Here is a 26938-nt window from a genome sequence, read left to right on the forward strand (position 1 = left end):
TATTTTCTGAATCTTTGCTCCATTATTTCACCTCAGGCAGAGCCTACAGAACAGGAGACAAGAAGAGTCATTCCCAACACACCGATCAGGGTCCAGTGAAGAAAGGACATTGTTTTCATACCTTCAATAGGTTTTGGTACAAAATGAGATGAGGGCTTGGTTTTCTTCACTCTGTTCCCCTTCATGATTTGACCTTCTTTATTGAGTCCTAGAAACCATGCACGCCCTGATTCCTGCTGGCGATACAGGGTTGAAGAATAGATCACATAGTAGTTTTCAAACACAGACTCCTTAAATTTGCATTCTGGGGTAAAAACATCCTGCAGAAATAAACACAATAAAAGAGAAAGGAATTAGTAATGAATCAGCAAAAGCTGCATCCAAACTAGTCTCAAACATATCTCCAGTGTTCAGAACAAGGCACAGGAAGCTAGGCACAATTTCAGTTTGCACCCATACAGAGCGTCATTGTACGAAATCAATACTCGAGGTTCTTTTTCCAGTCAACCTTTATTCCAGAGAAAACAACTGTTCATATATGGTTACTTATGGGAGGCAAAGGCCCTGGATAGGTCTAAAATCTTAGCAGGTAAAATGTTTTATAAGTCAAAGTGTTTGGCCAGTTCTCTCTTTAGTGGCTGTTACCATGGGTTCAAAATGGTAGAACTTACCCCTAGGAACCAAAACCAAAATGCGACCACAAACAACACAGGTATACCAGATGTTTTTAAACATCTATACTTCTGTTTCTGGTGTGTAATACAATTTTATAATCAATACAATAAAATCACATCTTAATATGTCAAAGAATGAAATGTATTTTTCTAAAGATGAAATGCCTGTCTTTCTGAGATAAGCAAGAGAAAAACGTGATAGTATTTTTTCCAGCTATAAGCAAGTAATATTTATGTTTCACAAACCCAAAGGATTCTTGAGGTTCCAGGGAGCAGAATTGGATCCATTTACAGGTCAGATTCACTCCAAATAAATATTACTCAACTTCTTCCTGGCCTTGGGACTTCCTAACCTTGTCCTGGGACCCTCTTGGGGGCCCCTCCCCCACCTTACTTCTCCCATTAAGTACTTAGGACAAAAACTTAACCTTGTTCTCTGCTCTGCTAACATCTTGCCAGGTTTCAAAAAGACGCCAGCGTTCCATACAGTCAGGACTGCTATGAAACAACCAGCTACCAGGACATGGCAGCACCCCAGCTTTCTCCGATCTCCCCCAAGACGATCTAAGCCCCCAAGTCAGCAGGAAGCAGTCTCAACATCCTTATTCCCTAACCTGCCACGCCCAACCCCCACCTTTTTAATAAAAATAAGAGGTGGGAATGTTAGGAACTATCAACCAGCTGACCCCTGCCTGACGATGGGAGGGCCGCTCATGGCCATGTCATCCCTAAGTCAGCCTTACCAGGCGGCTCAAGCTTTACCTGGCTGCCAGAGGACTCAGTTAGGCATGCACAAGCCCCCCTTTTAAAGCAAGCATGCCAAGCGCCTCTCTCTGGCCTCTCTCTCTCTGGCCTCTCTCTCTGCCCCCTCTTGCTCTCTCTCTGGTCTCTCTCTCTCTGGCCTCTCTCTCTCTCTCTCTCTCTCTTTCTCTCTCTCTCTCTCTCTCTCTGGCCTCTCTCTGCCCCCCCTCCTGCTTTCGGTTGGCTACCAGCTACTCCCTTTTCTCTCCCCTCTCTAAATAAACTCCACGTGGGCGCTGAGTCTCGTGTTTGTGTTTTATAGGCATTAGCTGCATGACAAACATGATCCCCACAGAGAGTCTTGTCACTGTACACAGAGAACTTCCAAAATCATGACCACATGAAAATAAAGCTGGTAGGAACCATGTCTTTATAGATGACACTCCTGACTTCATTTAGAGAGAGATAAGAGACAAACAAGTAGGAGGCTAGTGAAGGCTGTAAGTGCTAACTAAAGGGACTCGTTTGATTTGAAATGGGTTTCATATTACTGAACAAAGAATGGGACTGAGAAAGCAGAAATGCAGTAAAATAGTAATAGTACATTAACAGTGTTTGTATTAAAACTGAAAATGAGAATTCGTAGAGTACATTTTATTCTAAGAAATTATCCTGCTAATCTTGGATATAAATGACTATAAAATACTATTTAATACAAGGGCAACAGAAACTGCACAGTTAAAAGTGTTGATAAGGATACGTGTGGGAAAAAAAAGCTGTAGCTTTCATACACTGCTGTTAGGAACACAAAATGGTGTAATAGATGAGAAAATAGCCTGACATTTTCCCAAAAGAATAAAAATACACTTAGCAAGGATCCAATGATTCTACTTCTAGTCATACACCTACAGGAAGTGAAAACATGTCCATAAGAAAATTTATACATAAATGTTAATAGTATTGATTACAGAAACAGCTTAAGAATCTATCAGCTGATGAGTAGATCAACAAAATGTGGCATAGCTGTATAACGTATTACTATTCAGTGGTAAGAGTAATGGGATTCTGATTCATATGACAATATATATGAGCCTTAAAAACATTATGCTAAGTGGAACACAAAACCATTAGGCTACATGGTGCAAATGCTAAAACTTATTTGATTCCATTTATATGAAATATTACAACAGGGTTTGTAATACTGCATATAATGAGCAAACAATTTCAGAGATGGAAAGTAACGGATGTCAAGTGCTACCACAGAGTTGGAATAAAACAGAGAATGGCTGCTTCCCTGGAGAGATGGAAATGAGTCAGAATTAAATAGTTCTGATATTTGTGTAACTTTGTAGAAATAAAATCCACTGAAAGTCTTTAAATGTGAATTTTATTGTGTGTACATTATATTCCAATAAAAAAGAATTAGAGAAACAAATTAGCTGGAGAAGGTAAGGGGAGAGAATAAAAGCATTGCTTGTTCTTACATGGCAGCACTGATCTTATGACAGCATATCCATATTTCCAACAAAGAATCAAATCATTGCAAAGTATAGATATTAAAGAAGTATAGATTCAATTAGCATAAAGTATCATTATAAGTCTTTTCAGATTTTGATACTGAGTCCTGAACCCAGGGCTGGAGTATGCTAGGCAAGTGTTCTCCTCTGAACTATATTGCCAGGCTAGTATTGGTCTGTTTTTCAAACTGATTAACCCCCTGAAGCAAGTTAATAATAAAAGCAAAGCAGCTCACTGAGCTGGTGGCTTTAGAGGCTGAAAGGGCTCTAGATAAATGGTAGAAGGGGGGAGATAGGGAAAAAGATTGTTTCACAAAATAGGAAGCCAGAGACAGAGATCCCTTCCTAAGACTACACTCTTAATTGACGTAAGGAAGTCCCACTATGCTCAACCCCTTAGTGTTCCCACTATCTTCCAGTATTGTCAATCTATAAGAAAACCAAGTTGTGGTTTTCTTATAGCATTAAGTGAAAAAGTATAGAACAAGTTTAAATTTAGCTGTTTCCTTTTAAAATTAGGCTGAGGAGTTGGGGAGAAGACTTGGTAAGTAAAATGTTATGCAATCATGAGAAACTATGATAGATCATTCAGAACCCAAATGAAGCATTGGTGTCTATAATTCAGAGACAGAGAGATTTCTGAGCCTTAATGGCCAGCCAGCTGAACTAATGAATTCTAGGTTCAGTGAGATACCCTGTCTCAAAATCTAACATGCAGATGAATGGGGAAGAAACCTACCATCAACCTCTCTCACCTCTACATACATATGCACATGCATGCAGGTGCACTCATGAATATGTATACACACACACACACACACACACACACACACACACACACACACAGGATGACCAATCAATTTAAATGCTTGTATTGCTTGATGTATCTCAGTACTAAATAAACATAGTATGATCTCTAGATGTTAAGGGGCATTGAGACTTCAGGGTACTGATTCTGCTTGGGTAATGACTTTCAGTATGACTTCTACTATGTAACTGCTATTTCAATTTTAACATCAGTGAATTTATACTGTAGTTTCTATTACATTCTTTTGTGTAATAAAAAAAATAGAAATCCTGTACTTGGCATGACTACCAATTAAGATTGTGCTTCTCGCACCATACATATTAGGTTATGAGACTTCAAACAAGTGGCTAAAAACTGAATTTCATATTTTTCAAGTGAAAAGGGAGACATTTCACCAAAGAGTTGATACAGATTGGCACTTTCAGAATGTCTGCAGCACTATGTCACATTAACCACGTGACAAAAGGATTGTGTTTTGTCACATAACAGTTTAATAAATTTTGTGAAATTGTCACATATTATTTATATGTTGTCTATCACCCAGAAAGGGATGCACAGCATATTAAAATGAAATACACTGTCATTTAAAAGGCTTTGGCCACGACTTAGACAATTACATGCATTCAGATGGATTCTGATACTATCCAGTTACTGTTCAGACTGACACCTTATCTAGTGTGTAGGGAACACAGTCTGGGAGCCAAAAGTGACAAGACCCTAGAATGCCTTGACTAATATTAAAAACAGAGCCACGGGCACTATAATAAGGAAGAATTTTCCCTCTTGAAAGTTCACATTGCAGTTTGTGAATCCTTCTTATGTCTGTGATTCTGAGCTCTTAGCTTAATGCATAAATTATAGTAAAGTTTATAGAAACATGTTTTGATGAAGCAGAACCTTCATACTGCACATCATGTATGTAGAAGAGGGTAATGCTTATGATACAACCAAGTCATTTATTTTTTAACTATTATTCATTCATTAGAGTATGAATTCCTTCAGTAGAATATGAGTTGGTTGATGGTGTTGAGAAACAAATATTTAAATGATTCAGATATCTGTGATGGACTCCTTTTCACCTCTGAACATTTCTCCAGCTTAGCCTTGTTCGCAAAATTTCAGAACATCCACCTACCTCAATCCAGATGATGAATAAATGCTGAATAATTCCCCAATTCCCTGAAGTTCACCCAGTATCCTTCCCAAGGTCATCCCATCCCATCTGGTTCCAGTCTGACCCTGTAGAAGTTTAGATTCAAATTGTGTGCTGTGCTTAGATTCCCTCTCTTGTCAAATTTATTCCTGACTCTTTTTTCTCCACTTAGTGTTCTGATCTGCATGGTCTCCGGCTTCCTAGTCTGTAGTTAACTATTTCCTTCTTGGTCACGCTTTAATTATGACAATACAAATAGATATTGGTCCAATTCAAATGCAGTGTCTTGGAAGATACAAATATCATGAAGAATAAGGAGATTCTAATGAACATATGGAAAAAATGCTTGATGCTTTCCATGGTTGTCTACACTGACATAGTTTTCATAAATGCCTGTTCCTGACCACACTGTACTTCCTAACTGAACAATGATGACAGTCTCTGGAGCTCTCTACCCTACAGAGCTAAGACAGATGCCATTCACAGTAGTATTAGGTGATGCTGAAAGTTCCCTCCTATAGTTTCTCAAAGCACCTTTCTTATTTCTCTAATACTTAATGTGTTGTCTTGTGTAATCATGGTTTGCCCTCCTACCATACATCCACTGAATTTCAGTCCACAAGACACTTTTCCTTGGTACAGTTTACAAATCTCAGAGCAATTGCCAGTCATTTTATTCTTGTTGAAATAAATGATAAAAATTATACATCAGGGAAACAGCAATGACAATATGCAACAATATAGAAGTGACTGAGAGAACAGAGTTGGCTGTCTTATCTGAAACATGCTATTTAATTTTGATTTAAATTTTTTATTATCTGCAAATGAAGAAAACAATTTTCATGTTAAAATGTTATGAAACTAAGAAAGATTTTAATGTTACTTCCTAAAAATCTCCTTTCAAAATGAAGATTTTTTTTCCTTCTAACTGTACTAATGGAGGATGTATATCATTTTAATGTTGGTAAAAACTATAGGCTACAGGTAAATTTGATTCAAGATGAAAATCAAACACTTGAGAGCCACATAACATTCATATTTTCCATTGCCTCCAGCTTTTACGCTATACTTATCATTTTCTATTCTCAGCCAACATGTTTTACTTACTTTAAATGCTTTATTTATTGTCATGGGATATTTTGATTGTACACTGATACCCTAGACTGTCAATAAAGTTTATCTTGAATCAGGAGGTGGAGCCAGTGGCTAGCTAACCAGAACCAGCCACAGAGAATCCAGGAATATGGATAGAGAAGGCACACAGGAAGGAAGAGGTAGGGACTAGAGTTTGAGCTTCCTTTTGGTTCTGGGATGAGGGATAATAAATGCTGTGGTGTCTCAGGACAAAATGCAAGGTCAGCTCAACCTCTCTGAGCTAGGTTTTCACCAGGGCTTTTGATTTCTGCTTCACACTGATAAATAGAACAAGACTTAATTTATACCTACATATCATAGCTGGAAGCCACTCCAGGCCATGGCCTAAGTGGCCAGTGGGGTGCTTATGGCCAGGCTGTGGGGCTTCAGATGATAATTAAAATATTAATAGATTCATGTTCAGCTGCTAAGCCAAAAGAAAAACAACAATTTACTAATAAAGATCACAAAGTTCTTAAGTCAATTTTGCAAATTCTTGTAATAATGATATCAATGCATAAAATGAATAAGATATGGTGAGAGACTCTTCCAAAATACTTGAGAAATGGGTAGTAAATAATTGGATAAAAAAATTATTTGGACCCCTAAATTTCTGACATGTTATCTACTGATAATTTTCCATCTGACCTTTAGCAGGTCAGTTAACTTCCCTAAACCCCAAATGCCTCCAACATAAGCAGAAGATAACATTTCCACAAACACAGGGGTCAAAAAGATCAAATTATTTAATAGCTATCTTTTGATACCTACAAAGCCATGTAATTATTTGAAATTATTTCCCTTTCATTGAATAATATGATAATTTAAAAATATTTTTGTACTTTGCTATTGTATGAAGTTGCATTGAAAATTTTGAAAGTGAATTAATTTGGTAGTTAGTCAAGGCCAAATATTTTTGCAGTGGTAGGCATGTGAGTTAAGCAGGTTCTCTATTAGGAAGCACAGCCCATTCTCATCACAACCTCCTCTGTTTCCCTTTGTTTTAACTGCAACAGGTATGCTTTTGAACTCAATAAGAACCTGTGATGTGCACAGCCCTGTGTAGTTAACATGGTAATGATGGGACTATTCTTCTCATCCCTTCCTTCCTCGTTTTTATCTGTTATTATCATGGAATGAATATGAATTTGGTGAATGCACTAATCCTTGCCCCCTGGCCCCCTCCTCCAGCCTCTGGTTTCCTTGCTGTTGCTCAAACACAAGTGACTCATTTCATTATCCCTTATTCCTGAACCTCATCACTTCTTATGCATTCTACTTAATACTTCAGGGAGAATTCCTTGTCACTACCTCAGGGAGAGTATGGAAGCATCTTCTCAAACTACTTCCTAACCTTTATCTTGATATCTCATTTTTTATAACATTGCCCAATGTCATTGAAGAATGGACTTTTTAAAGCTTTATGAAGGGGCATTGTGACTGTTATGTTCCCCTGTATTCTCAGTAAGTCTGGAAATTAAAAACTACTTACTCCAAAGGAATTAATTTGGTAAAAAGACATCCTGAGGCCTGACTTACTCTGCTATGCATTTCTAAGCTGTCTTCACAATGAGGCCATTTGTCTTCTTGGATGCTCATTTCCCTCAATGTAAAATATAGCTTTTTGTCAGAATTAATCAGTTGCAAGTGTATCTTGTGTATTCACCTCCTGAAAGCTTATTAGTTATACCAAAACTAATTTCTTAAATGCAAATAGTTAATATAAAATATCATTTCAAAAATTGTTCTAACCTACTCAAGAAAGGTTATTATATTATGAAAATATCACGATGAAAAATATAACCAGAGAAAATAAGCTATGCAATTGTTTGAATAGTTATGATAATTTTATGGTATTTAAAAGTGACCTTATTTCAAACATTCTAGTATTTTTTTATTCTTCTAGTTTTTCTTTTTTCTATATTTTTTTTAACTTTTCTGATAGAAATCCCCCAACTAACTTTTTTATTTTAACCCATGACTCAAGCTAGTCTCAATGTCTTAATCTGAAGTGATACTACTGGCTCAGCCTGCAAGAAGACAGAATCAGGATCATGTACCAATTTGCCTGGCTTTACCTTCATTGAATTCTTTTAGCAAATGAAACTATCTTAGCTGTTTGCTATGCAGTATTGTTACTAGAACATGTACAAGAAAGAAAGAAAACACAATTACTGGTAATCCTTGCAAATTTGCTTTGGATCTAATAACTCCAGAACAGGTAGGTTCCTTCCACAGCCCTTTAACTATCTGGTTCTGAAGCCTATGGTCTGCTCACTTTGTGAAAGGCTTTTTGATGAACAGGACTGGGAAGATTTCGTGTGTTAGCATATGCTGTGTTAACTGTGCTATCCAATATAATGATGTTAAATCAACTTAGATAATTATTGTTTCCCATTTGACAAGAGACAAAGAAAATGTTAAACTGCTTTATTTCATACGAGGAGTAAACTTCCTCTCATTGTAGCTTTGACTAAAAATCTGTTGTTACAACTTAAAAAAATTAACAAATATGGGAACCATTGCCTATACATTTTTGAGACTTTTTATTGGAAAATTACTGAGTGGATTCCTCTAAAAGTCAAAATACCTCATTAACTTGTTCTTTGCAGTGTTTGATGAGATAGTAAAGAAATTACATAGCACATACAATAATGCTACTATGGGCACTGGCACTGCAACTCTGGAGACAGTTAGACACACATGTTTAAATCCCCACTGTGTACCTTGATCATGTCTCCTAACTTCTCTGACATTCAATTTCAACATCGGTCAGTCAGAGCTGAACCTGACCTCCACTGTAAGGCTAACATTATACAAGAAAAGTCAAGTGTGCGAGGTCTATTCCATCTGGTATTTCACACTCTTTACCCATCACTACAAGTTTTAGGTGTTGACTGATGCCACAGATGAGAACAGGTCCAGCAAGAGTGGCCAACTAATTTACTTGGGGGAATCCAAACATAGTCCTGCGTACACCCTAAAGTGTGAAGAGCTCACCAAGACTACCCTATACAAGGTCCAATGTGGCCATCTATCTGCAGAGTACACAGAGAATGTCATTGTTAGTTCTTTACCACTTCCTACTGAGTCATATCCTAAGGACACTTGATTGTCCTCCCACAAGAAGTCTCTAAGGATAAGAAAGATAAATAAGGGAAGGGGGAGGGGCCCAGTGGATGAAAGGATAAATCATCTTACATTTCACTGTTATCAAAGTTATTTCCACAAGTAGTTTAGAGGAATTATATATAATTGAGATCGGGCAAAGACAGACAACCAAAATATGTACATGTGGCTAAAGGGATGCTGGGAATGAACAGGAGTTAAATTCCCGCTTCTAAAAGTGCAGATATGGAAGGGTATGTACAAAGTAGAGTATGCTAAAGATGAATAGCAAAGATGTTGGAAATGTCTAACTATTGAAAACACTCTGTATGTTTTTTCAAAGTGACAGTGAATGAGTAACATCAGCTGTTTCCATAGGATACAGTTCTTGACGTAAATAAAACTGAGCATTCTGCATTATTCCTGAAAGACCTCCAAGACACATAATAAAAATATCTCCAAGACATTAGAAAAAGCTATCTGTAAATATGAATGTACTTCGATACAGCATCATTTGTATTAAATAAAACACACACACACATTGTAAGAATGTATTTGGGCATTTTGTTAAGCATATAACGTATGTGTACATAAACCCAAATTAATATTTGCTACTATTGTACTTTGAAAAACCCACTGAAGTATGCCCACAGATAATGCTTGCTTCATGAAAAGTGATTTATATGGTTAGACAAGAGCTAAGAGAAACAGTATTTTCTGCAAATGTGTATGTTTTGTATAATTGTGTGCACAGCTACTTCAAATACCAAATGGATGCAAAAAAATCAGATACCACTGATGTTCTAGTCAGAAATAGCATTGAGACTCCTAAGACCCAAGACATGGATGCTGAGGTGGAAACTTACTCCCCAACCTCCCAGTAAAAGCTTAGAGACTGTAAGAGTGTTTCAAGTGATTATCTGACTCAGTGTAAAGAAAAGAAAGTGTCTTGTGCAAAATTATTAGAATTCCAGCACTCACCAAGCTGAGGGAGGAGGATCAATTAAAGTCTAAGGCCAAGCTCAGCAGCAGACTACCCAGTGCTACATGGAAAGACTGCATAAAAATAAAAACAAAACCACCCCCCCAAAAACCAAAATAAAATAAACAAACAAAATATTGAAAGAAGATCAATGGATATCCCAGTGAGTGCCACAAAATAAGCTGGATGAAATGGAGTTGGAATAAGAATAAATCTTTTATCAGAGAAATTTAAACTTTAGTGCAAGGAATACATTTTTAAAAACAAAATAGCTCCTGTGAAAGTGATTGCTGGATGTCATTTGACTACAATCCAGAAGTGGAGGGTACACTTGTGATCTGGATCTTGAAGCTGGAAGATTCACCATTAATCTGGGCCACACATTTTGATGGAAGCCTATGCAAGGACAATGAAAGAAGGAAGGCTTTGTTCTTCTTTGCTTAAGTGCCATCACCTTGCTGGTACATCTATTGGAGCCTACTTCTTCAGGGTTCCAGCACATACAAAAGGCCATCTGAGACACCCAATCTTGTGGGACTGAGCAACTACTAGATTCTTGTTCTTGCCATTTTAGCTAGAAATTGTTGGATTAATTGTACTGCAACCTGTAAATTATTTCAATAAATTCCCTTTATTTATATAAATAAAGAGATTTATTCCATAAGTTCTGTGACTCTAGAGAACCATGAATAATACACTCGCTTATTTAAATTTTGATTATTTTATTCATTACACTTTCCATGATTTAAATTGCTCTTAGTTTTCAGTGGACTCCATGATTCCCCTCCAAGAATATCTAAGTTAATTTCAAATTTTGGATATCTAAAATACAATGACATTTCAACTGTGGTAAATGAGTAAAAGGTATTGTATTTGAGGTAATGTATAACCAGAGGTATGACATATAACTACACTTTAGTTACTTTTCTCTTGCTATAACAAAACACCAAGGCAACCTGTAGAAGAGAGGGTATATATTGGACTTACAGATCTAGAGTGATAAGAGTCTGCCAAGGACAGCTGCTAACAGGGAGTAGATTCAGCCCAAGAGAAAGAAGTATGTTGCTGTTAACAAAAGTGAATGGATTTGGAGCTCTGAAGAGCATTTTTATATCAAGCATGGTGACATAGGATATGAAGTTTGCTCAACTGGTTTTTGGTCTTGCTTTGGTCTAGTATTTCCTTGCTATGCTACATTCCCTGAATTTTGGAAAGTTAATGTGTATCTCATGCAATTATATGTTAGAAGTATGTGATTTGATTTTTTATTTTGATTTCACAGAGGATTATAGTTAAGAGATTACATAAATCTTAGAAAAGACTTTGAACTTTGGGTTCTAAAATACTCTTGAGACTGTGATAGACTATGGGGACTTTTGAAGATGAACTAAATGAATTTTGCATTATGATATAATTAAGCTTATGGGAGCCAGATAGTGGAATGTGGTAGTTAAAATGTAATTGATCCCATAATCTCATAGGGAGTGGAACTATTAGGAGGCATGGATTTGTTGAACAAACATAGCCTTGTTGGAGGAAGTGTCACTGTGAGGGTGGGCTTTGAGGTTTCCTATGCTAAGGATATCATCTAGTGTCTCATTGAACTTCCTATTGTCTGAAAGATGTAGGACTCTCAGCTATACCTCTAGTACCATGCCTGCCTGCATTTCTCCATGCTCCATGCCTTGATGATAATCGACTGAACCTCTGGAACTGTAAGTAAGTCTCCTCAATTAAATGTTTTCCTCATGAGAGTGGTCATGGTATCTTTTCGCAGCAGTAGAAACCCCTAAGTAAGACAGAGTCCATCACCATGGGGAAGAATGTAGCACCAAGCACCAGAAGGGACATCTGAGAACTCACTTCTCCTGCCACAAAGCCTGGCCCTAGTGATATACTTCCTTCAACCAGAAGTCACACCTTCTAACCATTCCCAAACCATGTCACCAACTGGGGAACAATTAGTCAGACACCTGAGAATATGAAGTCATATCATTCAGACCACCACAAGTGTGTCCTGTCACAGAAGGGACCCAGCTCCAGAACTTTGCATGTTTAGTCTTTATGTTTAAATACAGTGTCCTGGAAGTGACTGCACCTCCAGATGAAGGGCTGTAGTGAAAGAGGGATTCAGGAAGTTGTTTCTGCTGTGAAGGTGAAGGCCAGAGGAACGTGGCAGGTGAAATGCAGAATGGCTAGAATGTTGCTATCACCATCACATACAACAGACACCAAAGATCCTCTTATTAAAACAAAAAAGCATTTAGAGGAAAAATATGATTACAAAAATAAAAGCAAAGTAATGCAAAGAAATCCTGGGAACAGATCTAGAGCTGCCATAATATTTCCAAGAATGCTGCACACCTACACCTTACAGACGTGCTCTGAGCTAGCACAGTTTTAAGCCTGTGTGTGCTGTCACATCAAGCGCTTTCACTTCAATAGCCTCAAAAGGATCTGCTAGAGCTCTGTTTAAAAAGGAGGAAAGCATCTTTACTGTGACCTTTCTCACTGGGATGATGAGTCCTCTGAACACAAATTCAAAGCAAACACATCCACTTCCAAAAAGGAACAGGGAGAAAGGAGGCTGGATCGCTTTGTGCCGCTCTCTGAGGTTCTGGTTCTAGAGTAGCATTTCACGCTCTTGTAATTGTGACATGCTACCTTAAGGACAAAGAGATTACAAACATATTAGAGTGATTTCATAAAAGATACTAAATGCACAGGAAGGTCTTAGATCTATCCTAAGGATGAGCAAAAGGATCCTTAAAATTTGGAGCTGAAAATTTAAGACTTGGGGAAAGCAAGCCTGGGAAGCAGAAAGAAATGAGCCCATCACAACCACAGGATTTGCTAAGTGAGTGAAGAGTTGGGATGAGAGCCTAGTGTCTGGTCCAGAAATTCACTCCCAGCAAGCCACTCCAAGGCTTTCATTGAGTTTTGCTCTTGTACAGATTAGCAACAGCTTGAACTTATAATTATATATATTTCCAATTAATTAGATGTTCTTGACCAATGTACTTCAATTCATTTAATGGTTGTTACTTTGATTAACTGCAACAATGAACACTTTGTTTCAGGCCACTTTTATTGTAGGTAACAAAATTCTCCTTGTATGGTTCTATAAAGCAAATTTACATGAATTGTGAGGCACAAAAATGTAACAAGGGTGACCGTTTCATGTAAATTAGGTAAAGATAGAACAGGTTTGATGGATGATGTTACTAGGGATGGTTAATGGAGAAAAAAAATCATTTTCAAAGAAGAACCAGCATTTGTAGACAGAGAGAAATCTGTATATAAGGAAAGGGCAGGCTCAACAGGCAGTCATACTGCTCGCTAAGAGTCTAACAAATGCACATTCTGAGTTTCACTCATTTGTTTTCACATGACACCCCACCCGTGTGTGTGTGTGTGTGTGTGTGTGTGTGTGTGTGTGTGTGTGTTTGTGTGTGTGTGTGTATACATGTGGAGGTCAGACATTGATCTTGGTGAAGACCTCTACCACGGTCAATCTGATTTTTTGGGACATCTGCCTCCATTTCCCCAGTGCTAAGATCACAGGTATATTCAGGCATGCCCAGCTCTTTATGTAGGTGCCGGGAAGCCCAAACTTGGGTCCTTGCATTTGTGTGGCAGGCACCTTAGTGACTAAACCATCTCCTCACCACTCCTATAGTGTAATTTTCTTTAGAAAACCAGCAGTTGACAAGTCTCTTCTTAGACACTGTGAAAAACAGTGGACATGTGTCACAGTCCTCCAAACATGCCTGTTTCTCTTTCCTACCTTTAAAAAGAGTTTGCCTACAGATTCATGCAAATAATGATTCAGACTTGTATGGTTCATGTACGTCCTCTTTCTTTATCCTAAGACTAAAAAAATCAATATATGTACATTGGTCTTTCACCTTTCATCCCATGGTAATTTGGCTATAATTTGCATATTATTTGTATTTCATTTGCTGTTATTGTTGATGGACTTTTATAAAGAGCTTATCCTCTGAACTCTGTCTGCATGTCAATCTCACCTGTTTTCCCAGACCTTCTTCATATTCAACTCCTCATATAAGCATCTCTGACTTTGAAGACCATCCTTCCCTCTTTGGACCTTGCCACAGAGCTCTGTTTGTGTCTGTCCATCTATAACAACCCTTTAATGAATGCTTCATGTGTTTTTGCAGTGAGGACCTCACTAAGCACAACTTGTTTGAGACCAGAACCTTTGTTTCAGTTCAGAGCATCTGGCTACAGCAGTTCCTACATGGTTATGGAAGAGTGGAGAAGCTCACCTGTGCCAAATGTCCAGGGTACTTTGACAATGTGGCCCAGGGAATGGTTCACCAAGTCCAGTACAGAGAGTGTGCATAGATAAGTTGCCATTGAACAACTTCCAGAACTAAGCAACAAAATTCAAATTTTAGCCCAACTATTTGCATTTTCATTCTTGTAGTATTTTTTAATTGAACCTTAAAAATTATATCTAGTCATCAATGAATAAACATTGGAACATCTAAAATGTAACAACTTACTGTTTGAGAACATATTAACTTCACTAAAATGGAAAAGCACTTATATATAAACAGAAACATTCATTTTCTCAGGGTCCATAGTATCCCAGAATAAATACATATTTGAATTGATATTTTTTCTATGGTAGCTTACAGAAGGTAATGACTTCATGTCTCTTGAATTGAGAAACAATTACATAGTGATATAAATATATTTTAACTTTACAAATGTTATTAATGTACATTAATCACTGGATGTAAATGATGTTCTGGGACTTGGAGACTGTAAGGAGAGTACTAATGCTGCAAGTATGAACACAGAGTCCTGAATATGACTCAACATTAAAATATACCATGTGTACTCCAAAATGTCTCCATATGCCCACCACTCTACATAAAGTCTGATGTAACTTGTCATTTGATAGACAATAAAGTGTACTATGTGATTTGTTCATGCAGATATTTGGCACATATCAAGCATACTTTTATCAGGAACAGCAACTTAACTTTTTAAATAAAGTCACTGTAGCAAGTCATTTTGATGAAATAAATTAGTAAACTCTTTCCACTTTAGGTTAACAAGTGTAAAAACTATCAGTTCCCCTTCTGAGTTAGCCTGTCTACTGTTTCAGGTGTTGAGAGAAGGAGAATTAGTCTCTCCCTTAGATGGGCCCCCAAAATGGCTTATCCAATACAAAGTGCTTAGTGCTGACGTCATACACACACAAGCAATGCAAATATTCTGAGCAGGTTTTAATTATATACTTATGCATATATAATAATAAATAATAATAATAAAGAAGCCATCCATTTATGATGTAGTGAGGGGGGGTGTTGGGGGTGCTGGAGGAAGAGGACATGGGAGTGAATGGAGGGAGGGTAGGAAAGGGGAAATTAATGTAATTGGTTTTTAATATAGGAGAGAATAATTCTGTTTCATTTTCTTTGTGCATATATATATATATATATATATATATATATATATATATATATGCTTTCTACAAAAATAATCAAAAGTTAGATTAGTGGTTTGAAAAACATCTGACAAGGCATCATTTAATATGGACCACATCTGTTAGGCTTGCATTCTTTTATTTGTCTCCAACTTCAGATCAAAAGTTTGGGGTTCAATCTTTGCTAAGCAGTTGACTTTTGCCCTTGGCTGCTTGTGAAATGTGTTGATGTGTTTAATCACAGCCTTTTGCTCTTCTCAGATAGTTTTCAGTTTGATGTTTTAAATTTCCCTTTGCCTTTGTAAATGTCTGGCTTAATAGAATAGAAGTAGTGCCGTAAGAAAGTGGAGAGGTTTTTAGTTTCTTTTTTCCCCCTAAGCCAGACACCATGTTTTTATAAAATGGAAAGACCCTACCATCAAAGTAAACTTCAGTAGAGTCTGCTAATGCGAAGCCAAGGGGCAATGTGTCACAGCATCTCACCAATGTGGCTTGTGCTCAAGGTGAACAGAGTCCGACCATTTCCTCTAATAGAATCAGCATGCAAATTCCTAGCATTCAACCTTTCAAAAAGCTGCATATAAAATTACTTTGTGGGAGAACAGAACAATAAGGGAAGGAGATATTATGTTAGACTCCACAAATTTCTGACACATACAATCAATGGTGTTGGAGCAAAGGTAAAAATGTATAAAGTGTATCTGTTGGTTTCTTATAAATTAACCAAACTATTAAAAACAATGTATCTGCCAGTAGTCTATATCTCCTTATATATTTTACATGTAAAATGGCTATGGACAGATCACCCAAAGTAGAATCGGGAAAAGAATTACTCTGAAGTTGACAAATTAGTGTATTTTGTATTTACTTCAAAGGTAATCAGTAGCATAATCATATAATTGATACAGTATTTTAGTTAATGTTTTATAATCTGTTCATGTTCTAATGTGCTTTAATAATCTATCCATGTTCTCACGGTTTTTTGAAATGATGTAAACCTAAGTGTCCCATGGAGTGAAGCAGTTTGTGGCACGATGAGGCATAATATTGTAGGCTTCCTTTGTGAATAAGGAGGAAGGTGTATCTGACCCTTGAAGGATGTTTAACCTTAAGAAGATAGCTAGCAAAAGCAAAGCAAAGGAGGGAGGAAGAAAGGAAAGGAAATTAGTCAAGGGGAAGGAAAGACAATTGGTCAGGTTTTATCAGCAGTTGTAAGTCACCTGAGGTTGATACCTGGTAACTGAAGACAGTAGAAAGTAGACAGTAGGCACTGGAGCAAGAAGATCATGAGTTTGAAGCCAGCCTGGACTACATAACAGAACAGCCCAAACTAAGCAAACCAAAGGCAGCATCGCCTTGAACTACGAGGACAGAACGAGGAAGCAATGGGGTGAGATGAAGAAGTGTAAGCAAACTTTCCAGTTCAAGCTGTGGTGTCATCCCTATGGAGCTGAGAGCTAGACATTTCCCAAGGAGCATGAAAGGTGTAGGTTCAACCATCTAACAGATGGTTTTATTATTTAGTAATAAGTTTATGATTTATAATTTAATAATCATGACATCCTACAAAGGAAACCTACAATTCACTTATGAGGGAGCTTGACTTTGGCCAGAGTCAGGAATTCTAGGCACAGGTCTTTTGTGTTCTGTACTCCATATTACCCAGTCATTCAGAAGAGCATTATTCTGACCTTCCCAGAGGTTATTACGTCATTAAGACTGGAATTATGCATGTTTTCTTCTCAAATTTAAGTGATTTCCTGAAGACGTACTTAACCTCCAATTCCAAGATGTTGCCACTAGGTGGGGTAGTAGTGACTTGGTTCCAATTGGCTTTGGTTGATACCGCCAAAGGCAGTTATGGGTCCATGATTTTTCTTTCTCTTTCTTTTCATTTTTCTTTCAAAACCTGCAATGGGCAACTAAGATATAAGTTTCTTGAATAAGTGTTCAGCAGTAATTGTATGGCACACGATATCTGTATTAAAATACATTTTCCAAGGGGTAGAACAAAGCAAAAGAAAACCTAAGGATTTGATTTAAAACACTGGTTTTTATGTCTGCCTGCGCCATTTGTTAGTTGAGTAAAAGCCAGCATGCTTCCTGACTTCTATGAGCCACCGTTTTATCACACCAACAGTTCACACTCATTTAAAATTTTCATTAGAAGATAAATGAAGCCGTGTGTTGTGGTGTGCTTTGGAGAGAACAACTGTTAACCACCCAAATATAACATAAGAACGTTTCACTTAATCCTAGCAGTACTTTCACATTCATAAGATTTCACATAGAAACCTGATTTCTCAGTTCTCATTAAATGTCTGGAGTTCAGGCAACATTAGATCCTCATTCTTCCTACCTAGGTATTAGCTGATATCCTGTGACTGTCCCCTCCCCTTGGCCCTCCCTTGGATGTATTGACTCTGCTTAGAAGCTCACCCAGCACTCTGATGCACTAGCCTCAATGAGACTACACAAGCTCTCACCTCAGCTGACAGATTTTGAGCTTGGGGATTCTAAACTCTTATGCCTGTCGAGGAGGACTTCCAGATTCCCTGTGCTTTCCCTGTCTGCCCTTCTGCTTCCCTCCCACACTTAGAGGCATCCCAGGAAGCAAGAAAACACTAATTGCAACATCTCTATAGGAACTGACCTTCTCTTCTGTGACACAGGCATATTTTTCAGCTCCAAAATTACAGAAAAACCAGAAGTATCCAAACAACAATCACTTGGCCATTGTTACTATTTACTTAACTCCGAATTATATTGAAAATGTAACATTGGCACTTGTCTCCTCCTCTACCCTCTGTTACAGACTGAATTATGCATGGCATTAAAAAATTCCTCCAATGAACCCTGGTACCTCAGAATGCAACTGTGTTTTGAAATAAGGCATTGAAGAAGGGCTCACACACTATCATGAGGCTGCTAGGATGAATATTGAATCCTTCTGACCAGTATATTTTTAAAAAGAGGAAATCTGAACACAGACAGAGAGACAAGTGTGCACGAATGTACTGAGAGATGCAGGGAAGGAGCACCAAGGAAGAGGCCACTTGAAAGCCAAGGAGAAAGGCCACCGAGGACACTGACTATGAACCCACAGGGACCTTGAACTTCAGGGATGTCCAAAATGATCAGCAAACAAATTTCTAATGGATGAATAATTTACACTGTTGTAGTTTGTGGCAACAACAAACAGGACTTGATAAAGCCTTTTGTGTTTGAAAGGTATGAGAGAAGAAGTTAGAGGAGACTAGAACACCAGAAGATCAAGGAAAAACATGGATGAAAACAAGAGAGAAGAGCTATGGGAACCCCCGGGGCATATAATGTCATTGGAATAAGGAAAGGGGCTATAAAGAATTTAGATCATTTTGAACTCCATTGTCTAGGCTTGGCATTGTTATCCATCTACTTCTCAACCAATGGTTAAAGATCCACAGTTAATACAAGAACAATATGTATTTCAGTAACAAGCTAACTGACATGTCCTTCACAAGTTATATCTGGAATAAAAATTTCCATCAATAATTACTTTAAAGGGAGTATGATTGATTTGTTAATTTTTACTCCTGTATTGCATTCCTGATGTCCAATCAGAAAGTGGTTGGTTACTTTAATAACAGTCATGCCACTATTGGACAAATGGGTACATCTTGCCCAGCAAGCAGGTAGCTTACAAGACTCACCTGGGTAAAACCATTCATGACTTTCTTCCTCTAGCAGTGTGCATAGTCATGAAAGAACTTCCCAGAAGGTTAGACAATTATGGATAACTTTGTTGTTGTTGCTGTTGTTATCATCTCATCCACCCTCCTCTTGTGCAGAGGTGGTGCCGGCTATCACTCCAGCATCTGTGCATGCATCATGATCTGATACTCTGATAGACTTTATGAAAACTTCTGATAAAAATATTAAGTCTAATCTGTCACACAAAACTCCATTTACAAAAGATGGATTAGAACTGGGAGCCCTGGTCTCTTCATTTTCTCTTAGTGAAGAGTAGAAACAGATGGGGATTTAATGACTGTTTTATGAGCTGATCAAAATGAAACAACTGAAGTATTGAATAGACTTATCAGTAGGAAGGCAAATTTCTTTTTCTCCCTTTTATTATCACACACATAGTCCTTTTCTACTATAAAATAATAGATTCATATTTTAAACATGTATGAAATATGAAAGAACTCCTAGATGTTTTTTATTATAGTTCATAAAGTATTTCCCCTCTTAGTCACAATTATTTATATCTTAGGATCATAGAATGGCAGATTTTTCTAACACAAAGGGCAATACATTTGATTTTTGCAAAGAAACATGCACTGGCTGGGGAAATCATTCCATTGAAGTATATTTTCAAGATGAGAAGGAGCAGCTTTAATTGTGTATGGTTGAACGTGGAGCAGTTCTACAATAACTTCTGGAGATCCACAATGACTTTGACTCACATGTCACCAGAACATATGCAGTGCATGTGCCAACTTATTTATTAAGTGCTTTGCATCATAAAACTGCCATTTAAATTGGGGTGAATTATAATTTAGCTATCATCAAATGGCGACCCTAAGAATGTTTTCAGTATCCATGCAGAAGAGATTCACATTAGACTTTGAGACTGAAATTGAAGAGTTCTTAGAGCAGGACAAGGTTTGACTCAGAATTCAGAATCAAAGAGATTTTGTCTTCGTGGCCTGGGTTTCCATTGAGTATTCAGGAACCCGGAGGAAGGTGTCAGCGTTTTTAAATGTCTAAGATTTTCGGGCATTTCCCAGGATATGTTGTGACTTACTTAATAATCTTGCTGGCCCTGCACCATACATGCACTGGATTGGCACCATCCTCACTGAAGCATGACTCTCAGAAATTAATCTGATGTAAGATGGAATATAGCTGAGTCAAGAGGAGAACAACTCTAAGCCTTATGCTCAGGGTAGACACTGCCACGATCACTACCAAATCACCAAAGCAGGTTACAAGGCATAATCAGGATAGGAGTCTGTCTCCTTCTGTGGGTGATGAAGGACTTACAAGTCAATGGCTACTCTGTTGCCTTTACCTTGAAAGCAGATCTCCAGGTCAGTTTCCCTTACAGTCAGTCCTACTTTATTTCACCTGATAATTTTCTTTTCTTTTTCTGGACTCCTTCTCTTTAAGACTGGACTTCTTGTTTAGATCTGGATAACAGGTCAATAATATACTTCAAACCAAAAGTCATCTCCCATGTCAACAAAATTCAGCCACGATCACAACTGTACTTATTCTGGGATGGGCTCTAAACATATTTAAATACCATAAAGGCCTTCCGCCCTCCTCTTTAGAATGTTTATCCCCAATACCATTTGTATATGCACACCAGTGTAACTCCATGGAAGATAACTATGCTCTCTTGAAACACAACCACCTTTACCTTGTCCTCTCAAGTCCGAGTTTATCACTGAGTAAATGGCATCAAACTTCCTCTGGTTTTATTTTTATTTAATAGTACATGTTGGGCTAGTCATGGTGGGCAGGATATAGAAAAGAAGAAGAAGGAGAAGGAGGAGGAGGAGGAGAAGAAAGGCAGAGTCTTCCAGAAATCTCTATTCCTTTTAATTCACAAACTACTCTATTTGTGTCTCTGATATAACTGTCAAAAACAAATGTGGAAAGTTTGAAAGGCAGTCACATATTTTAAAAATGGGTAGCTTTCTCTTTGTTTAGGAAGCTGATTAACTGAGCGTGGTGCCACATGCCATCGAGGAAAGTGACTGGGAGGCAAAGGCAGACAGATGTCTGTGAGTCCAAGGACACTACATGCCAAGTTCCATGCCAAAAGTTCCTATCTCAAGAAAGAAAGGTTGGGCAGGAGGTGGGGTGGAGGAGGAAGCTGACTTAAGTTGAGCATAGTGGCAAATACCCATAACCCATAACCCTGGCACTAGCAGGAGGATGGCCATGAGATCAACTGCAGCAAGATTCTGTCTCAATAAGAAAACCAAAGCAAGTAAAGGCTGGCGTGACCTGCCAAAATTTCCAACTTTTTGCTTCAAAGTGCAGAGCTTTTTGAGTTCACTGGCCTCAACTCTACTGTGTTCTTATGGTGATGACATGTGTCTAAATCTGTGAATTGAGCTGGCTGAGAACAGTGCAACCTGGAGATAGTCCTTCCTCCATGTACAAAATTAAAAGCCTGGTGAAGACTAAAGCCGGCACTGGAAACACAGAGAGGTGCACATGTGTTACTCTCACTGAGTCTCTTTTTCTTCACGCTGTACCTGTCAGGACGTTTCCACGTGTGCTGACTCCCATGCATTTAAATGCGCACCGCTCAAAAAACAAAGTGCTAGATGACACTGGGACTTTTTTCTATTCCTACTCTTGGATACTGTATTAGCGTGCCCTTTTCTGTGTCTTTTTCCTGAAAGGTACATTTTCCTACAAGTATCCTTATTAATTGTTTAAAATTCAGTGCTAACTTGGGAGGTAGAGGCAAATGGACTTCTGAGTTTGAGGCCAAACTGGTATGGAGACAGAGTTCCAAGACAGACAGAGTTATACAGAGAAAGCCTGTCTCAAAAAATAAACAAAATAAATAAGAGCAAATTAAAACAACAACAAAAAAATCAGCTAAATTTGATGCTTCAGACTCTCTATTATTTTGCATCAAGCAACAATATAAATTATTTTAATCTACAGGATACAACAAATATTAATATTTGAAATTCATTCTTTGGCAATTTCATGCATGAACATGTGTTTAAATCACACGTACTTCTATTTCCTCCCAGACATTCCTGATATCTGCCATACAACTCCATTCCCTCTTCTTTTTCCACACGAATTCTGGTTCTTTAATCTCCATGGCAAGCATTTACAGGATGTCTGGTTTGGGTCAGCACAAGTACGAGGGTTGATGTTAAAAATAATACTGGTGATTGACTCTTTCTCCTGTAGTTTGTAGCTAAGTGACACAATCACCTCTACAGGACATTGTGTGACCCTCCTGGCTTAGAACCAGAGCTAGGGTGATATGGGAGTCCCACCTGTCGCCAGCAGGGACCACTGATTGCTCACTGATTCAGCAGAGACTACTTTTATTTTGAAGCAACCTTTAAAACTGACAAAGTATTTTTCACCATTTTCTTTAATTAGTATTTACTCTCTGACCCTTAACCTGAGTGAGGAAATGAGGTGCTAAAGTCTTCGATTATTGTAAATGCTGAGGTGTTCATATAGCACGTGTGACCTCATTTACGTTATACATGAAGTGAAGTGAGAAGGAAGAGACAGCAGAGCTGCTGGTCTCTGTTTTTGACAAAGAAGCATGTTAGTCTAAAGGAGCGCTGAGGACGTTGGAAAGGAAGAAAACTGAGATATGGAAAATACAGTAACGATTCAAAACTACAGTGAGCTCTTGAGATTTACCCTCCCTATATTCCCACACTGACAGGGAACTGGTGAGGTGGATTAGGGGAGGGGATGTTTGTGGAGAGGCAAATGTGAGCAACATAGTAGTGTTCTCTGCCAAAGAGGTGCCCCACACTCTACTCAGCCCATCTTCGGCATTTCTACTGATATGGCTCATTACCTAGATAAAGTCTTCATTTCTGTTCAGCAGGTCATTGACAGACCATCCCCAGATGATGTAAGCTTTTCATTCTGGAAGGTTTGCAGACTTACTTTTCAGCAGTTAATTGAAACTGTGCTAAGTTGATCTAGCTCTTCTTAAGACAGTTTTATGAAGAATAATGCAAGATACAAATGAGAAAAACTAAAGTTGGTATTTATGCTAAAAGTACACATACTGACATAATACTTTAATTCTCTTGGCCTCATTTATTTAATCTGTAAAATGGTGTGACAAAAAAAGATGCAACATGGTAACCTGTGAGATCTGTTCTAGTGTTGGAAATGTATGTCCTTAAAATCAGAAGCTAAGATGATTGCAAGGGTAGAGTGCATGGACCCAGCATGCCCTTGTGCAGCATTGTTATTCACCCACCTTAACATTGGGCTCAGGATAACATTACCTATGAGAGTTACCTATGTCAGAGCAAATAAGATTAAGTGCCCTTCATACTTGAGATTTCTTACTTTTTTGAAGGGAAAGGAGAGTTGGGACAGGCAAGCAGTGGCCATCAGCTTAATTAAGCTAACACGCAAATGAAGGGGACAATAACAACAGCTCTCCTAAGGAAGCATGTCAGCAGATGCTAAAAGACCATTTAACATGTGATGAAAGACTTTGGGGAAGGATAAATCATTCAAGTAGCTACCTAAATGTGCAATAAACAATATCTTTTATCAACCTGAAAAGTCCAAGAAGCAAAGTAAAGCCTAGCTGAATGTAAAGGGTTGAGAGTTTGCTGCTCTCAATCTGAAACACTGAGGATGTAATGTATTATGTACTCTCACACGAAGAAATCTCAGGGATGAGACAGTCAAATTCCATATGGAACAAAAGGCATTTCCTTGCTGATGACTAAGAGGATTCATCATGTCAAAAATTTATTACATATATGTACTGGTCAAGGGATTATCAAGGCAATGTGTTGATGATGTCAAGTGTCTTTCTAGACTCAAGAAAAAAGACAGAAGTGCTAAAGAGGGCAATTGAAAACCAGTGGAAAACACATTTGAGATCATGAAGATATTAAAGTAATAATGAAAATGAGAATGAATGCCCATCAAGCAGGAATAAAATTAACTCCTATGTACTGTTTTCCCTTCCTAGTTTAACCTAAAAAAAGTACTAATTCCAAGAGATAACAGACCCAGATGTAAATGCACACAACTATGGACACCTGATTTTGACAAAGAAGCCAGAAATATAAACTGAAGAAAAGATAACACCTTCAACAAATAGTGGTGACCAAACTCTTTGTCTGCATGTAAAAGAATCCAAGTAGAGCTATACTTATCAGCCTGAACAAAACTCAAGTCCAAATGGATCAAAAGCTCAACATAAAACTAGATATACAGAAGTTAATAAAAGAGAAATTGGGGGTAGCATTGAACTCATTGGTCAGGAAAAGACTTTCTGAAAAGGACACTGATAGACACTTGGATCAACAATTAATAAATGGAACCTCGTGAAACTGAGAAGCTTCTGTTTGGTAAAGGACACCATCATTCAGACAATGTGGCAGGCTACAGACTGAGCAGAGAGCTTTACCAATTACATACCTGATAGATGGTTAGCATCTAAAATGTATAAAGAACTAAAAGAACAAAAACCAAAAACAACACCCCAAATGGAAAACTAGACATCAAGAAAAAAAAAATAATCCAAATAAAAACTGGGGAACCAAACTAAGTGAATGTTCTCAAAAGATGAAACACAAGTGGCTGATGAACACTTAAGGAAATATTCAACATCCTTAGTCATCAGGGAAGTGCAAATTAAACCTATTTTGAGATTTTATTTTATGACAGCCACATGGCCAAAATCAATGAGACACATGGCAGCTTTTGTTGACAAGGATGCCTGGGGTAAGATAAACCGTCACCCACTGATGATGGTAGTGCAAACATGTACAGCCACTATTAAAGTCAGTGTGATGGTTCCTCAGGAAGCTGGGAACAGATCTACCTCAAGATACAGCTATAATATATATATATATCTGAAGGCCTCTACTCTTAGTACAGAGACTCTTACACAACAACAACCATGTTTATTGCTGCTCTATTCATAATATCCAGAAATTCTAAATAGCCTAGATGTCCACCAATTGATGAAAGAGTAATGAAAACACAATACATTTACATAATGGAATTATTTAGCTGATAAAAATAAAATTAGGAATTTTGAAGGTAATTGGATGGAACTAGAAAAAAATAATTCTGAGTATGGTAATCCAGACTCAAAAAAAATAAATAAATATTTTGTTTTCTTTTGTGTAGGATATTAGCTTTTAAGCATTAGATTGGAATACTAAAATCCATATAACTACGTAAGTCATGTACAAGTAAGGGAGAGGGGAGGTTCTCCCAAGGAAGGGGAAATAGAATATATAATTATGAAAAAAGTGGAAAGACAGGAACAGGAGTATTAAATGGTGAGAGAGATGGAAGAGAGGGTAAATGAGAAAATAAGTGAAAAGTAAACAGACACTAAGCCATTGGAGGGGACTTTTGGGAACCTAATTCTGTAGAATATTCTTGAAACATATACATATACAAAAAAATTTACATGGAGTCGCCAAATAAGAGGGCACACAATGCCTCAACAAAACCTATTGTCACTAAGTGAATCTCTCCAGTGCATGAATGAGTTATATCTAGTTGAATCATTGGCCAAAGGGGACCCATGGAAATACCCAAATTATTTCATGCTATTTTCAAGGCTTTTAATTGCTCTCCATAAACTGATCATACAGACCTGTTGCTGAAGACAATACTTAGAGACAGTATTGAACATGGAGAAATGAAGCTGGTACCACAAAAGTGATAGCCTTCACCCATACTGACTAGAGTTCATAGTCCTCTGCATGCTATCAGAAGAGGAAGGTAAGCCCATACTCAACTACAGTCTACAACAGTAACCTGTATGCACTCTATGCTAATGCAACACTGGCACAAAATTGTAGGAGTAACCAATCACTATCTTTTGGGTTTAAGGCCCACTCCAGGAGATGGAACACATGCCTGACACTACCTGGTTGGCCAAGAACCTGAGACAAGACAGCTCATGAGTTTAGGGGTAAACCAAATATTATTTTGTTAAATGAACATTGAAAATTGATTCCTAAAGACATTCTGCTATTCTGAAAGACCAGCACCTTCACAGTATAATCAGAGAAACATCATCTTGCAGCAGATGAGAACCATCACAGAGAACCACAACTGGAAAATATGTCGAGAATGAGAAATTTTGGAACATTCAGTCCTAAATGGAACATAATAATCAAACCCCTCCCCTCAAAGCTGAGAGAGCTATGTGGAAGAGGAGATGGAAGGAATAAAAGGGCCAGAAGGGATGGTTAATTCTAAGGAACTACAGACAGAACAGGACTGATGTACAAATGAACTTATAGAGACTGAAGGCATGCTCAGTGCTTGCACAGGTTCAAGCCAGATGGGGTCCTAGTGCCGAGAGGGGGAAGTGGAGAAAACTCCCAGCCTTAACCAAGAAGCTATTTCCAATAGACATCTGCCTTCAAAGAGAAAATAGTTTTGCCATTGGAGTTTAGTTGCATATATAATCCACACTTAAGGGTGGGCCCTGTGCCCAGCAATAGCTGGTCCAACACAAAATGAACTCAATGTTATTTTTGTCAGCTTTTTGTCTCCTGTTGCTTGGTTTATGCATTTTTTTTGCATACTGGTGCTTTGCTTGTATATTTTGGTTTCCGATTTTGTGTTTTAATAGTCTTTGC

At 37.9% G+C, this 26938-nt stretch overlaps 1 protein-coding gene across 2 annotated transcripts in view; it reads right to left on the minus strand.

Moving 5' to 3' along the window:
• The window catches only part of Fgf12 (fibroblast growth factor 12), a 354306-nt gene that overhangs the window by 21432 nt on the left and 305936 nt on the right, over positions 1–26938 (minus strand). For both annotated transcript variants that reach the window (XM_051191257.1, XM_051191256.1), the window contains exon 4: positions 122–320. In XM_051191257.1, coding sequence (XP_051047214.1) covers positions 122–320 — 199 coding nt within the window. The remainder of the gene's footprint in view (positions 1–121; positions 321–26938) is intronic.

This window comes from Phodopus roborovskii, unplaced genomic scaffold, assembly GCF_943737965.1.
Source record: "Phodopus roborovskii unplaced genomic scaffold, PHOROB, whole genome shotgun sequence".
In the NCBI taxonomy this organism is placed as follows: domain Eukaryota; kingdom Metazoa; phylum Chordata; class Mammalia; order Rodentia; family Cricetidae; genus Phodopus; species Phodopus roborovskii.